The sequence below is a fragment of the Dendrobates tinctorius genome, unplaced genomic scaffold (genome assembly GCF_039654945.1).
Source record: "Dendrobates tinctorius isolate UK_male_01 unplaced genomic scaffold, ASM3965494v1 ptg000143l, whole genome shotgun sequence".
In the NCBI taxonomy this organism is placed as follows: Eukaryota; Metazoa; Chordata; class Amphibia; order Anura; family Dendrobatidae; genus Dendrobates; species Dendrobates tinctorius.
Genome location: NW_027361810.1, coordinates 37,252,866 through 37,267,608, shown reverse-complemented (window position 1 = coordinate 37,267,608; position 14,743 = coordinate 37,252,866). Strand labels below are relative to the sequence as shown.

At 43.2% G+C, this 14,743-nt stretch overlaps 1 protein-coding gene across 4 annotated transcripts in view; it reads right to left on the bottom strand.

Moving 5' to 3' along the window:
- Positions 1-2,443: 2,443 nt before the first annotated feature.
- CSRNP3 (cysteine and serine rich nuclear protein 3) overlaps positions 2,444-14,743 on the bottom strand; it is a 126,236-nt gene continuing 113,936 nt past the window's right edge. For all 4 annotated transcript variants that reach the window (XM_073545771.1, XM_073545770.1, XM_073545768.1 and 1 more), the window contains exons 4-5: positions 12,479-12,775; positions 2,444-6,260 (exon numbers count right to left, since the gene is read on the bottom strand). In XM_073545771.1, the coding sequence (XP_073401872.1) occupies positions 5,208-6,260; positions 12,479-12,775 (1,350 nt within the window). In that variant the 3' untranslated portion in view covers positions 2,444-5,207. The remainder of the gene's footprint in view (positions 6,261-12,478; positions 12,776-14,743) is intronic.

The window sequence follows — 14,743 nt, the reverse complement described above, 5'->3', positions numbered from 1 at the left end:
GCAATGCCTGCACATAAGGAAAGAGACAGAAAATCAGAAAAACTATACTGTATTTCTAATTGTAGGTGTTTGCTAATATTATTAAATGTACTACATATTGGGATAGGATAAGTGATGAGCGTGTGTGCTCACATTAGGTGTAATCCGAGCATGCTTGTGTCCTAATTAAGTATTTTCGGCTTGAGTTGCAGTGGCTGCATGTCTTGCGGTTGTTCGACAGCCACAACCCATGCAGAGATTGCCTATCAAACAGGTAACATGCTGTTGAGCAGCCACGAGACATGCAGTGGCAGTGACTTGAACATATTTTTCGAGCCTTCCGAAATACTCGATTAGGATATGTGCATGCTCGGATTACACCTTATCCGAGCACACATCACTACCTCGTTAGCTCAATTATATGACTTTGTGAGGTCAATGTTCCCTTCCATATATGTTTTACTGAATGAAGAAATGGATCCTAATATAGAATAAATTTCCAAGGACTCCTTGATCCCACGATTGCACTCTGCTCTCCCATCAGTATTGGGGATAGGTCATATAAATCAGTCCATGGTTTTAATGCCTTATCCTACTTTTCACTCTGCCACCACTAATGTGTAGGAACCAAAGACATGGAGTTTTTCTCTGTACTGTTCGTGCTTTTTGGTTTTGAAAAGTTGTTTTAACCATCACAGTAAGAGTCATCTGAAGGAAAACCGTAATTTCATGGATCGTACACAAAGACATTGTACAGATCCGTAGCTGTAGTACAGCCCTGCCACGTTCAGCTATGGGCATGTACGTTCCCATTTTTTACTAAGGCGCACTGTATCTTCCATATAAAATCAGTGAGAAAGGTGTGTGGTAAGCTCAGACTTGCACCCTGCCACTACATTAACGTTGTAAGAAACTGCTTCTCCAGAAATGTACAATGCGTAATGTTTCCAGTAGTTATGGATGCAATTGCCTATTTTGGTGTATGGTGTTTGGTGTTGCCTATCCACTCGAAAAAACCCAAAAACTTCAACGCTCAAAGGCTATATACATATGACGTCTTTTTCAGGTGCATTCCGCTTGGAAGCTGCCTGAAAAAGACAAGGTGTCCACACACATTTAAGGTGCTTTTCAAAGGTCATGAATGTAGAGTTTGTCAAAAACGTTCCTGGTACATACACCAAATGTAGCCATAGGCCCCAATCATATGACATAAGTCAATGAGTACCCTGTGCTTTTCTATAAAGTAAGCAAATGCCCCCCAAAAAATAAATATATGTATTGGTTAAGATTACAGTACTTGTGTTTTTTATTATGTATACCCCTCCTCACATGTAAAGTGCCATGGAATAATCATAATATGTATGGTATACTTTTTACCCCCCATTTCTATTAATTTACTGCGTGGCCATACAGTGTCATAGATCTGATCATAGATCAGTTCTATCAGGAATACTACAGCTGCATACATGGATGGCTATATGGACAGAGCCTTCATATTGGTTAAGCAATACAAGGTCTTCATATATGGTTATGTATACGGCTACTCAGGGATATTTTGAAGTTCAAAGGTCCAGTTATGAAATCTGAAACATTGTCCCCACCAAAAATGTGCCCATTTTTAATACTGGTCTCTTACGTGCAAGTGCGGCCCTCATGCTCCTTTAGGAGCCAAGTCCAGGGTGGGACTTCTCGCTCTGCAACTCCCTATACCTACATTATTGAACTTAAGCTTTTGAGAGTGCCCCAACAACAACTAGAACTTATTTTGACTTTGGTCTGGGTACTCCTAGTCCTTGCCGAGATGTAAAAATTAAATTTATGCTTTTGTTTTCTCCGAGTTTGGTCCGTCAACCATCTTGCAAAACCAGAGTTCTGCTGCCAAATGTAAAGTCTTTGACCAGTAGGACCATATATAATTGCGTCTGCTGCAAACTCCCTTTACGTCACCAATAACGGGGTCACCTCACAGTTTGAAAACCACTGGCATAACTTAATAATTCAAATGTTTTATCGGCATTGGCCGTTTGTACAGGTTTGATTGCAATGGGAGCAACTTGCAACTTCTCCAATCATATTGCTCACTAGAGAAATAAAGTGCATCAGTATGTATAAGGTGGATGTGCTTTGCACCTGTAAAAATTTTGGCAAATTTTATTCAAATCTGCAATGTCACTCTTTATAATGAGGCCTAGGTCACCTCTTAGGACATTTCATTATTAGGGCTCATGTTAGATTTTCTCAGACAAGTGCTCTCCATGTTTTTTTTTTTTTTTTTTTTTTCAGGTAGCACTAATACCTATGATATTCCATGGGGTTGTACACATGTTCAATTTTTTTCTCACATCAAGTAGTCCACGGAAAAAAAAAAAGAACAGAAAGTCGTGTTCCGATTTTCAACTAAGTGACGGATCAAAATCGGCAATGCAAGTTTATGGGTCCATGATGAAAAAAAAAATTAAAAAAAAAAATTGGACGGCGCTCAGATGACATACAAGTATGGTCTGGTTTTCAAAGACTGACAGAATGGAGATAGTGTTGAAACTTTTTTTTTCTTTCCACGGCCAAGAAAAATTGATGCCATTCTAATCAAACTCTGATCAAAATAATGGGACAGTTTCTCGGTTGTGGAGAACTCTCTCGGGTGACCCATATGTGTACCCTTCAGCAGGTTTGGATATTTCTCTCTTGATATAATGAGCATTCAGGTTTATAATTTGTGAATGGTCCAGGTAGTGCTGTGATCTACGTTGGTGAATTCTTTAGCTACAATTGTGGCACTTAAAAAGGGCCCAATACACATTAGAAAGCTGCAAGCTGAATGGATCGCTCGGCCACTCACTCATTCCCAACTCCATCATACACTGGAGCACTCCAGTGTTTTCTACAAGTAAGCCACTGCCAGACTCCACTGGCAGTGGCTTCTTTAGCAGACGAATAAAAAAAAAAAAAAAAAAGAGAATTTGCAGTCCAAACTTGATCATGCAGGAGGAGGAAAGTAGGGAGGTCCCTATACAAATTAGTCATGTGAGGCAGACATCAGTCTAATGTGTATGGAGGCCATATAAGAAAAATAAAAGGATACCTAAATGACACTTTATGTACATGAAAAAAAAAAAACACCTGTCCAATTATGGTCCGTGTACCAGTTTTTGCCATCACCGTTTCAGTTTCTCAAGAAAAAACAAAAAGTAATAATTTTTTTCCTAACAAGTCAGTGAAAATCTGTCCAATATGATGACATCAGTTTCAGTGTCGACATCAAGAACAGGATTTATCAAAGGGCCAGATGATCCGACATTGGGTCTTCATTCTTGTACAAACTTTTTAGTATTAATCTAGACTTAGGTTTTCTGTTTGCGGACTCTCCTTCTCTGACCAACAGCGACTGAAATCTAAAATTAGTGGAGGTGCTGCCGCGTCTAGTGGTCTGTTTAAATCAGGCTTAACCTCCATAAAACCAAACTGTGGCAGGAGAACAACAAAATCGATCAAAGCCACCGAAACATGCATCTGGTAATGTGTCACGTTGAACTGTATTTGGGTTGCGTAGTATTGAATGTCCGCTTTAATTGCAGTTTGGCTAGAAAGACTGGAGCTGGCCCTATAATCGCAGTCTGGCGTTGCTTGTTAGGGCGAGTGCACACGTTGCGGATTGTGCTGCGGATTTGGCTAAATCCGTAGGTAAATCCAAAGGTCAAATGACCTGTGTTTTACCTGCGGATTAGATTGCAGTTTTCCCCTGCGTTTTGACACCTGGTGATGGAGCAGGTGTCAAACCGCTGAGGATTCCGCACAAAGAATTGACATGCTGTGGATTTAAAACCGTGGAAACATCCGCATGTGCACAGCGTTTTTCAATTTCCATAGGCTATAAAAAAGTACTGTACAATGCAGCAGAATCCGCAACATGTGCACAGACCCTTAATGTCTATTGAGGAGTTTAAACTGAATGTTATTTTTACCATTTCAGGGTATAATGGGGAGTATGGAAAGTGAGTTTTTTTTTGGGGGTGGAAGAAAATAATTTGTTACATGGCAGCAGCGAACACCAACCCTTTCCCCGTGAGGGTGAAATATAAATAAATATATTATATATATATATATATATGTAATAAAAAAAAAAAAAAATAAAAGATTTGAGACTTGGAGGTTACCGATGCATTTGCCATATTTTAAAAGAAGTTTTCCTGAACTTTTCTATTAATGACCGGATTGAGTCGAGTGAATTGGAGAGCTGCAGTACTTGTCATGGCCACAGCACATTGTACAGAGCCGTGTCCGCTTCAATGAGGCATGACCTCATCAATCAGCCAATCACAGGGCTGCAGGGAGCCAGTACCCCACCAATCTGAGAGTTATAACCTCTGCTTGAAAAAAAAGTTATCAATATTAAAAGTCTCAGTAACCACCTTAACGCATGGCCTATGCCATCTAGGACATTGTTCGTTAAAAGTGACCAAGATACAGTAAATTTACATTAGTGACAAATCATGTAAGAAAACAATAATTCCAGGATTGTCTGACAGCTATTCATCTTGTCCATATTAACCCTGACTAGTCGTACCCTAGAATCCCAGTTATTTTGAGGGTACAAGATATTGCAATCTCTTAACCATCCTCTTCTTGGTTAAATCAGGTCCATGTAAATAACAAATGGAGTGGCCACCTATAATCATACGTAGAAATTTCATAAATAAAATCACAACTATATTTTATCACAAAAATCACAAAGTTTTTTTTTTTAATATTATATAGGCCTTGGAGTATACATAAATACTCATGGCAGGCTTCTTGTAGCTGGACAAAAGAAAATCTCAAAAAAGCAATTATGGGGGAGGGAGTTAAAGTCCAACCACAACTACAAAAAAACCAAAAGGGGCGATGTCCCCCTGGTTAAGAATCAGATCAATCTTGCACTGACCCGTTAAATATATAAATATTGGATCTAGTTGGCCTTTACCATAGCAGGCCTCCTTGAAATATATAATGGTTAACATATTTAAATTAACATTTCCTAATTAACAAAGCTTTAAATACTTTTAAGCATTGGTAAACAGTGTTGTTGTGCAGTGCCATGGTCATGATGACGTAAAAAGTGAACCATAAATTAGGACTAAGAAGAAGAAAAAAAAATTAAAATAGAATGTTCATCTCTACATGGTCTGTGGTTTAAAACTGATTTTTTTCAATCAATAAATCACAATGATTGATTTGTCAGATATGCCTCATTAAACTGGTACAGTCTCCACCACCGGGGCCTTCATGCAATCCTCGTGAAGTTTGCTGGTCTCAGATATGGTATTTTCATTCAGAAGTTCTGGTACATGGTGGCCCCCACCATTTAAGTTTGATACATATCCATCGGTCGAGGAACTCTTTAGATATGACCGAAACCCTACCGGAGGGAGACTTGACCGATGTTCCACATACAAAGTATTGCAATGACCATTGTTGTCATTTTCTGCGGTAGCGCAGCAGACGATCACCGATGGACTTGTTACGGGGTAATTAGAATTGGTGTAGCCTTCACCAGATTGCCTTGAATAGTCCACAAACTGCTCAGGTCTCATATTGTAAGGCACCAAATTTGCAGCCCCATTTTTCACCGTATCTGCTTCCGCATAGGCTTCGGTCATTTGATTCATGGCACAGGAATTATGGTTATCTATTTGGTAATACATTGGTGAGGTGTTGGTGTAATATTGAGAATTTTTTATATTGTTATCATGCATTGAATTGGCATCTGAATAGCAGAGGACTGAAGGTACGGAGAGATTGTCTTCATGGGATACTTCATTAAAGTCATCCGATTTGTCACCATCGTCTTCTTCCTCCTCTTCCTCATCGTCGTCGTCTTCACCTTCATCATCTTCGTCGTCATCTGAATCACTCGGAGCTAAACTTTGCGTGCTAGAGTCAGTTACTCCGCTACAGTAACTACTCCCATCATCTTCCTCCTCTTCCCCACTGCAGTCCAGGTGCTCCGAATTCTGAAAGTGCATCATTGCAGATTGGGGATTTGTTTCAATTTCAAAATTCTCAGCAATAGAATATTCTACAGAATGGCCGGTCTGGACCATAGAAGTGGCAATTGCGCCGACGTCACCACCGTGGCACCCATTTGCCGCAGACACCTGCTGCTCACGGTTTTTCTCCAACTCAAGTTTCATGATTGTGTGCAAAAAATGTGTCCTTACGCGGATAGGGTTAAATTCTATTCGCCCCGCTGTATTGCTGCATCCCTCTTTGGAGCATCCGCAAGGAAACGACATACGATCCACCTTTTAAAGAAAAAACACAAAAATAAACCTTTTTTTAAAATTCAAATACTAAGCATGAGTTATCGTTTACGGCATTGTCAGGTAGATCCACACAGCAATTAGGATTTGTCGTCACAGGAAATATTTTATGTAGGGTCAGAAGTGGAAAATAGAGTGGAAGGTTCCCAATGTAAGTAATTATGTTTGTTACAGATGGATCATTCATTACTTATACCAGCTATGCGGCTCAGTGGTTAGTACTTAGTGCTGGAATCTTGGTTTCAAAGATACTTCAGACTCTGTGTTTGTGTAAAGGACCATCTGTGGTCCTAAAGCACCCTGTTACAGTACCCCTGAGTGTTTATGAGCGATATGGGAGTTTGACACCTATTCAGGCCACAAGTAGTTTGATGGCATGAGGACCTTGAAAATAGGAGATAAAAATCAGGGAGACTATAGTCAGAAGAAAGAAGATAAAAAAAAAAAAAAAAAAAAAAAAAAAAAATTACTGGAATTTCTTAATTTCTAAATCCTGACGAAGGATCATATCCGAAACGCACGTCAGGGCGCGTGTCTGCCCATGCCGGTGTGACCATTTAGGCATTTATATATAATTATCCAACATTTCTAATACATGGCTTATATAGGCTATTTAGCCACTTTCACTTTACTTATCTGCGCTTCCTTCATTCTTATGAATCTCTTTATGATATGTACGGTCTGTATTTGCTATTTTTTTTATCTGTAATTGTGTATTAGTATTTACCATGATGATTTTTTATTTTACCTCTGCTGGATCATGGATTTTGTACATTTTTATGATTTTTCTCTACCTCCACTTGACACATACAAGATACCCGTTTGGTGGTGTTGTTTTGAATTCTATTTGATACTTGATATAATTATGTACACCTTATAGATATTTGTTTGTGATCTATTCATCTGGCACCTTTTATGAATTTCTGTGGTCACCTGTTTTTCTAGGCAATCATACACTTGGTGGTTGGTTACATCATTGTAATGTCCTTTCCCCTCCCCCCTTTTTGTCCTCTATAACCATTTATTACCCTTGACTTTTTTCTATTTTTTGTATGACTTTCTAGTTCGTTTTTCTCTCTTTTTTGGAATTTCCTAAACAGAACTATAAATTGATAGCAGGAAATACACTTCTGCTACAGTTCTTCGGTATCATACAGAAGCTTTCTTCTTACCCATAACAGACACGGCATTTTGATGGCGCTATCAATATGGTGCACGAATGTCAAAGCACTTCAAGCTTTCTAGTTCTGACTTTCACTTCCTTTATTCTCCACTATAGATGCACCTTTGTGTCCCCTCATGGTCAGAATAGAAACTCCTAATATTCCAGGACCAGCTAGCACGCGGTCCTTATGCAGCCCACTCCAAGCAGATTACACCTCTCTCAGATCTGTTCTGCTCTGGCTGTACTCACTGCAGGTGGAAGATACCTTCTCATTTCTGACTTGCCCCCAGAAGCCGTGGGGTACTCGGTGCCTGGCCCGTGGATTACAATGGGAGATGTCACAGTGGCGGTGACCCGGTCCGTGGCCTCAGGCGGTCAATGTAAAAGGGGTAGAGTGATGGGGATAAAGTCATTGAGAGGATTTGTGACGCCACCTGTGCTGTGGTTTCTTGTCAGTTTGACCAGCGCTGCTTCTCTTGGACGGATGGTGTGGTGCAGCAATGATGTTGTAGCCCTCCACAGGTAGGGCTGTAGTCCCAGGGCAGAGTAGATGAGGTTGGCAAATGAGGAGAAGTAGATGGTGCAGTGTTAGGCACAGAGATGTAGCAGTGCTGAGTGGGTTGGCGCAGGAAGAAGGCAATGAGACAGATGAATGTGGGTCGCCCTCCCAGGGCCGCGGGGGTACTCGGTACCGGGCCGGTGTCAGGGGGATGTGTCACAGCAGCAGTGACCCGGTCCGTGGCCCTGGGCGCCCAAAAATCAATGGGAGTTTGTAATGTAGTTTAAGTGGAATGGTTTGTGACACCACCTGTGGTGCTCGGCAAGTGAGATGTAAGGCCGACGCTGCATGCGGATCCTCTGGGGCTGGTGGTGTGCTGCAGCATAGATGGTGTAGCTCCCCACAGGTGAAGCTGTAGCCCCAGGGCCGTGTAGTTGCAATGGATGAGGAGAGGCGCAGGCGGTGTAAAGGATGGTACCCAGATGTAGCGGTGCTGAGCGGGTTGACGCAAGAATGAAGGGAGGACACTGGGGCCTGTAGTTCCAAAGCTCCACTCACAGTCTGCGGTACACAAGGGTGCCTGCCTCCGGGTCGTGTCCTCCGGGTCAGAGACTCAGTCAACCTCCAGGCAAGATGGAATGCTCCCCTCCAACACTCTGCCAACATGAACCTTTCTGAACAACTCCTCTATAGCGTCTTTGAGTGTGAAGATCTCCTAGTACTGAGTTACACTGGAGTTCCTCCTGACTGATGTTCCCAAGAACTCTACTTGTACGGCAGACAGCTGTAGCCTGCTTCGGGGACTCCCTTCTCCTGAGCCCCGGCTCTCTATTCAGTTGCTGTTGTGCCCCAAGTCTTAGATGGGAGTAGTGCATTTACAGCCAACTACTCCACCGGTGTCTGCTGCAGAACCATAAGTGTCCATACAACCTCGGGGACCGGGCCCCGGCCTTGCGCTGAGAACCTATAGGCAGGGTTCCTCTTCTAACCCACGTCCTCTCTGTTCTCCTTACTCCTTCATTCCGTACTTGTCTCTCTCTTATGGAAGCTTAGGTTTCAGTTCTAAGTCTTTCTCCTTTTCCTTTCCCGTACCAGCTGGCTCAGATCACTGAGGCAGCTGCAGCACTCCCTCCTCCATCCAGGGATCCTCACTCCTGTCTGAGTGACTTCCTACCTGACTGACCTTCTGTCAGACTGACCTGTCATCCTACACTTTCCCACTCTTTTATGTATCTTAACTCCACCCACCTCCCAGCACATCCAGTGTTCCAAGCAGGGAACCACCAAAGGTGCTTTGCTACTCTCGAAGCACTGAGCCACAATGTGGTTGTGAAGAACTACCCTGTTGTGTGGGGTGCAAGTGTTGGAGTGTGGAAAGGAGCTCCCACCTTTCCCAGATGGTGGAGCACTACACCTTAGGAGAAGGTGCAGTACGTCTGTGGCGACTGAGCCTCAGGGGCGCCACAAATGCATTTCCAGTTCTTTTACTCACGCTCTTGGCACAGACAGGTGCCCGCTTCAATGCTGCGGTCTCCAGATCAGGGGCTCAGCCAACTCCCAGGCAGACGGAATTAACCTTTCAAACTCTCCCTTTCGTGTGCCTGTTCTGAACGTCACCTCACTAGCGCTTATACTGAAGTTGTGTGTTAAACCCAAGTTCCTCCTCTCAGATGTTTCTAGGAACTCTACTCGCATGACAAGTGACTGTAGTCTGCTTCGGGGACTCCATCCGTCATGGCCCGGCTCACACATAGGTTGCCACCGTGTCTTCGAGTCTTTTGTGGGAATAGAGTGGTCACAGCTACTATTCCTCCGATGTGTGCTGCTGGAACATTAGTTTCACAAATAGCCTCGGGGACCGGACCCCGGCCATGCACTTTAAGCTTCAGGAACGGCTCTGCACTGACCCTAGTCCTTAGTTCTCTTCTCCTTACGTTCTGTACTAAACTATCTTCCTTCTGAAAAATCAGGCTTTCTATTGCTCCTTCCCGTGCCAGCAGCTCCAGGTCACAGGAGTCTGCTGCAGCACTTCCTTCACTCCATCCCTTTCAGGGGATCTTCTCTCACAGACTGACCTTTTCCTAATATTCTCCCGCTCTTATGTGCAGTATAAGCTCCACCCACCTCCCAGCACTCTTCGTGTTCCAAGCAGGGAGCGATGAAGGTTGCTCTGCTACACTACTGTGTTTGTGTGGGATGAAGGTGTTGGAGGCTGGTCAGGAGTTCCATCTTACCTGGAGAGTGGGATACTACACCTCAGGAGGAGGTGCAGTACCTCTGTGGCAACTGAACCCTCAGGGGCGCCACAATTCTCTTTCATTCTCCACACTCTAGAATCAGTTGGTGGTAGAACTTGTTCTAGAACTTCCCATCTTTGATTCGTCTGAGTATAAACACTCTTCCAACTTGTGGCCTTTTCTTTGCAGCAATACTTTCTTCTCTTTCCCTCCCTCCAACTAACAGGAAAACAAGTGGTTATGTGCCAATTTAACTCCTTCCCACCATGGGATGGCCCCTAATAGTTAACGCTATCCACAGGCCAACTAAATGTTGCAAAACAGATTGTGTAAAACTACAGATTAAAAGCAGGTAAATGAATTAAGTTAAATACAAATGTTTTTCAGAAGGGGTGAAGACAGCTCTTTCATTCCTTTACATTTGGAGTATGGGAGGAAACCCACTCAAATAGGGATTTGCGATTGTGAGCCTCAATGGGGACAGCGATTATGTAGAAATTAATGGCGTTATATAAAATCAACTAAAATTGATATAACTACTACTGCTCAAAAAGATAGAGAAATCTTAAACTGCACTGGAAATGGGCAAAGCATAAGCCAATAAACACATTAGGTGTAATCCATTTACATCAGCAAACTATAAGTTTCTAATTAGTCTATTAGTTTGACGTGGAGATGTTGGCCAATTTCTGACTTATCTACACACATTGGGGTCATGGATGCGTTGCTCACCACTGGAGAGGAATTGGAGAGTCAGGAGGGACGAGAGGAAGTGCCAGTTCACTGATGCTAGAGGAATCTGTGCCCCAGCATATTTGTAGTGCAGGTGGCATTGTATGGCCAGTTCCAGTGAAATTAAGGGACAGCTCCAGATTTCAGATGCGGTACCTGGTGGTCCGCCATATGTCCTACTGCCTTCATTAGATCCCTTTGCAACACTAAGTTCAGATATGCCTACACATTCGTTCATGTTTGTCATCCAGAATAAACTAATTTTTCATCCATATGCAATTCACTTTTAATCTTTTAACATGCAGACAATGGGTCCATGTGTAGAAGCATTATTGTGAACTAGCACATTGACTTGCATTGGTCCGTGTGCCATCCGTATGCTACCCATTTTCTATATGGACGGATTATGCACTTATCTGAATGAACCCAAACTGTGCTGCAAAGTATTCAGTTAGCGCTCCCGGCTCTTGCATTCTTCAATCTGCAGCCTAGATTTGAGGTCTGTCTCTACTCTAGGAGGTTGACGCTCTGTAGACCCGACTGTAAACGGAACTAGAGGAGGCTAGAGGTCATGTGCTTGGGTACAAGTTGGTCATGGTTAGAGATTTTAAAAATAAGTTTATAGAACAATTTAATAGTGTACGATGAACTGTTTTTGGCCATTTTTCTATTGTCTAAACCTTTCTGACCTTGAAAGCCACATCCAGCTCAGAGTGTCACGAGCCACATTCAGCTCTGAGAGAGCATCGCAAGCCACATTTAGCTCTGAGAGCGTTGTGAGCCACATCCAGCTCAGAGAGCATCGCGAGCCACATTCAGCTCTCAGAGAGCATCTTGAACCAAATCCAGCTTCTGCCCCATCCCCAGTAGTGACACCCAGAGCCCCCATTACCAGTAGAATGACAGCCAAAGCTTTTCCACTGAAATCACACCAGGGTTTCCTATCTTACCCCCATTCAGATCTGCTCTTCTGTGCAGGGCTACACACAAAAGTCACCATCTAGAGATCTTCTCTTAATAGCCATTTGCTACACCTGGTGCTAACATACCAAGCTGGCGGACAGCCGCGAGCCACACATCATGGGCCCGCAAGCCACATGTGGCCCTTGAGCTACAGGTTGGGGGCCCCTGTTCTGAACAATAGGAGTTATGACGATAAGGCACGGATTGGTGCAATTATTTCATGGGCGTAATGTGGCACTTTTATGGGGCGAGGGCAATATCCGCAAAGCCAAGTGCAGAATTGACTTTTAAAAATAAGTACGGTAGCCATCATGGGATATTAGGTGATAATTAGAGTCACACCATTTACCCCATTGTTTTCTTGAAATTTGTTATCAATTGGATACAAATCCATCTTAAGTTATAACAATTGATTTCCACCTCTGTCCACCAGATATAGACTATAAACAGTAATACTCCATAGTTCTATACTACACATGCCTTTTCCTTCCTATTAATGCTACATTGCTGGAAGCAGCAGGTAAAATTTGCCTTTATGAAAAAGAAAAAATATATAATAATTCTAAACAATGGCATCCAAAAGAATTCTAGTCTGGCAGCTCACCTGACATTTTATGCCCGCGAGGCTGCAAGTGCATGTTTCTGGATCACAAAATATTCTGCAGTCACAGCCGCAGTCTTCTCTAGACAGACGGATGGCTCGCAGCTCATGTTTTTCTTCCACATCGATCTTCTTCACCCCAGACGCACGCAACAAGGCCCTCCGTTTCTTTGTTGGCAGGGGTTGTAGAAAGAAATACTCGTCTACTTCAGTGTTATCCAAGTCAATGTCATCATCTGAAATATCATCTAGGGTGAGAACATTGGCTTCTTCAGACTCGATTGTGCCATTTTTAGTTATCTGAAAAAGAATGAAAATGTCGTGTGTGAAAAATAATTATAGATCAATGAACACCCCTGGCTCCTAGTGTTCTAATAGAAATATTCTGGTCCAAGTCTGCAGCATTGATAGAAATAGCAGAATAAGTTTAAAGGTGTGTTTTATGGGGGGGGGGGATTTTTTGGTTTGTGTGTTATGGATCAAAACACAGAACAGTGCAGCTCCCGCACCCACTTAGCATGCACAGCACAAAGCCAGTCATCTTTGTAATTTTCAGAAATGACATAAGTTCAGCCCTAGTCTGAGCTTTGTTATAATGGACATCTGAATTCAGCCCGAGTAAGCAACATGACATCCAGATGGGCACCTGGGCCTCTTGACCTGATCTCAACAGCTTCCTAAGCCTACATGAGGCTGTTGAGTTTGGGTCAGGAGACCAGCAGGCAGTGCAGACATCGCTGTAGATTCTCGGACCACATTTCACAGACGTCTGAACTTGGCCTTTGAAGAAGGGTTCAATTAAATGCTTGCATTGCCAGGGGCCTGTGACCTTACACGGATTATTACATACAACTGTCATCTACTGGTGGAGACTATGGTGCCCAGAGTCCTCGAGTGACTGGAACGCCCTCGCACCCAGGGCGGCGGGGTACTCGGAGCCGGGCCCGGTGGATTTCAATGGGAGATGTCACGGTAGCTGTGACCCGGTAAGTGGCCCTAGGCGTCCATTGTAAAAGGGGAATAGAGTGGATGATGATGTTTAAAGTTTATAAGTGAATGATTCGTGACACCACCTGTGGTGTTCAGCAATGAAGATGTTAAGCCGACGCTGCAGCACTTCCTTCATCCATCCCACTCAGGGGATCTTCACTCCTCCTCTGACTCTGTCAGACTGACTAAATCCTAAACTCGGTGCCAACTAACTTCACCCACCTCCCAGCACGCTTCGTGTTCCAAGCAGGGAGCCACCAAAGGGTGCTTTGCTACACTACTATGTTGTGTGGGATGCAGGTGTTGGAGTGTGGTCAGGTGTCTCCACCTTACCTGGATGGTGGAGTACCACACCTCAGGAGGAGGTGCAGTACCTCTGTGGCGACTGAACCCTCAGGGGCGCCACATGACCTTATACCACAATGGACCCATGCTATGTTTTGGGTGTGCCTCCAGCTTTATAGAGCAACACCGAAGTATTTTTACTCTCTCAGACCACAACAGTACTATGGAAGAGTACATTTAAGAGATACTCCAACAAACAGCAACCACCAACACCAACCATCGATTCTCAGCGAAGTTATTCTCCACAACTTGAATGTCTCTATTGTGCTCTACACTCGCCACACTGCAAATATGTCCAGCCTCTGCATTACCTCTGTCCCACGCCACGAGCAGCATCTCTCAAGTGTATTCACTCCAGACCGCTGCTTCTGACCCCAAACGGGGCTCAGAGGTAAATGAGTTGTGCACGTCATGATGTCACAGACATGAAATGTGCATTCGAGGCCTGAGACTAGAGTGAACAGCCCAGGCAATGTGGCTCACCATCGGGGCAAGATTGGGTGGTTTTGAGGACCGAACAGCATGCACAAAGCAGCAGAGGGGTATGTATAAGTTTTTTAAAAATTTTTGCTAGCTGCTTACAATTCAGCGTAATTGTGGCTTTTTTGCTGAAAATCCACGCAAAGCAAATGTGCAAAAATCCATTTGCTAAAAAAACAAATGTATATTCAAGTAGCATTCACTTTCTCTACAAAAAAAAAATAAATAAATAAATAAATATTGCTAGAGATGGCCTAATTAATTCAACATGTTGAGAGAGAAATTAGACTCCTTATTGTAATTATCAGACAGTTTGGACTTTTTTTACTGTACTTGCACAGGGGGTTTGTTTTTTTGCGGGATACTGCGTCTGCAATGCATTCTTGTACATTTCTGCCAGACTAAGTGTAAACTTGGAATTATAAAGTTATGGGAAACTAGATGCTTAAAAGG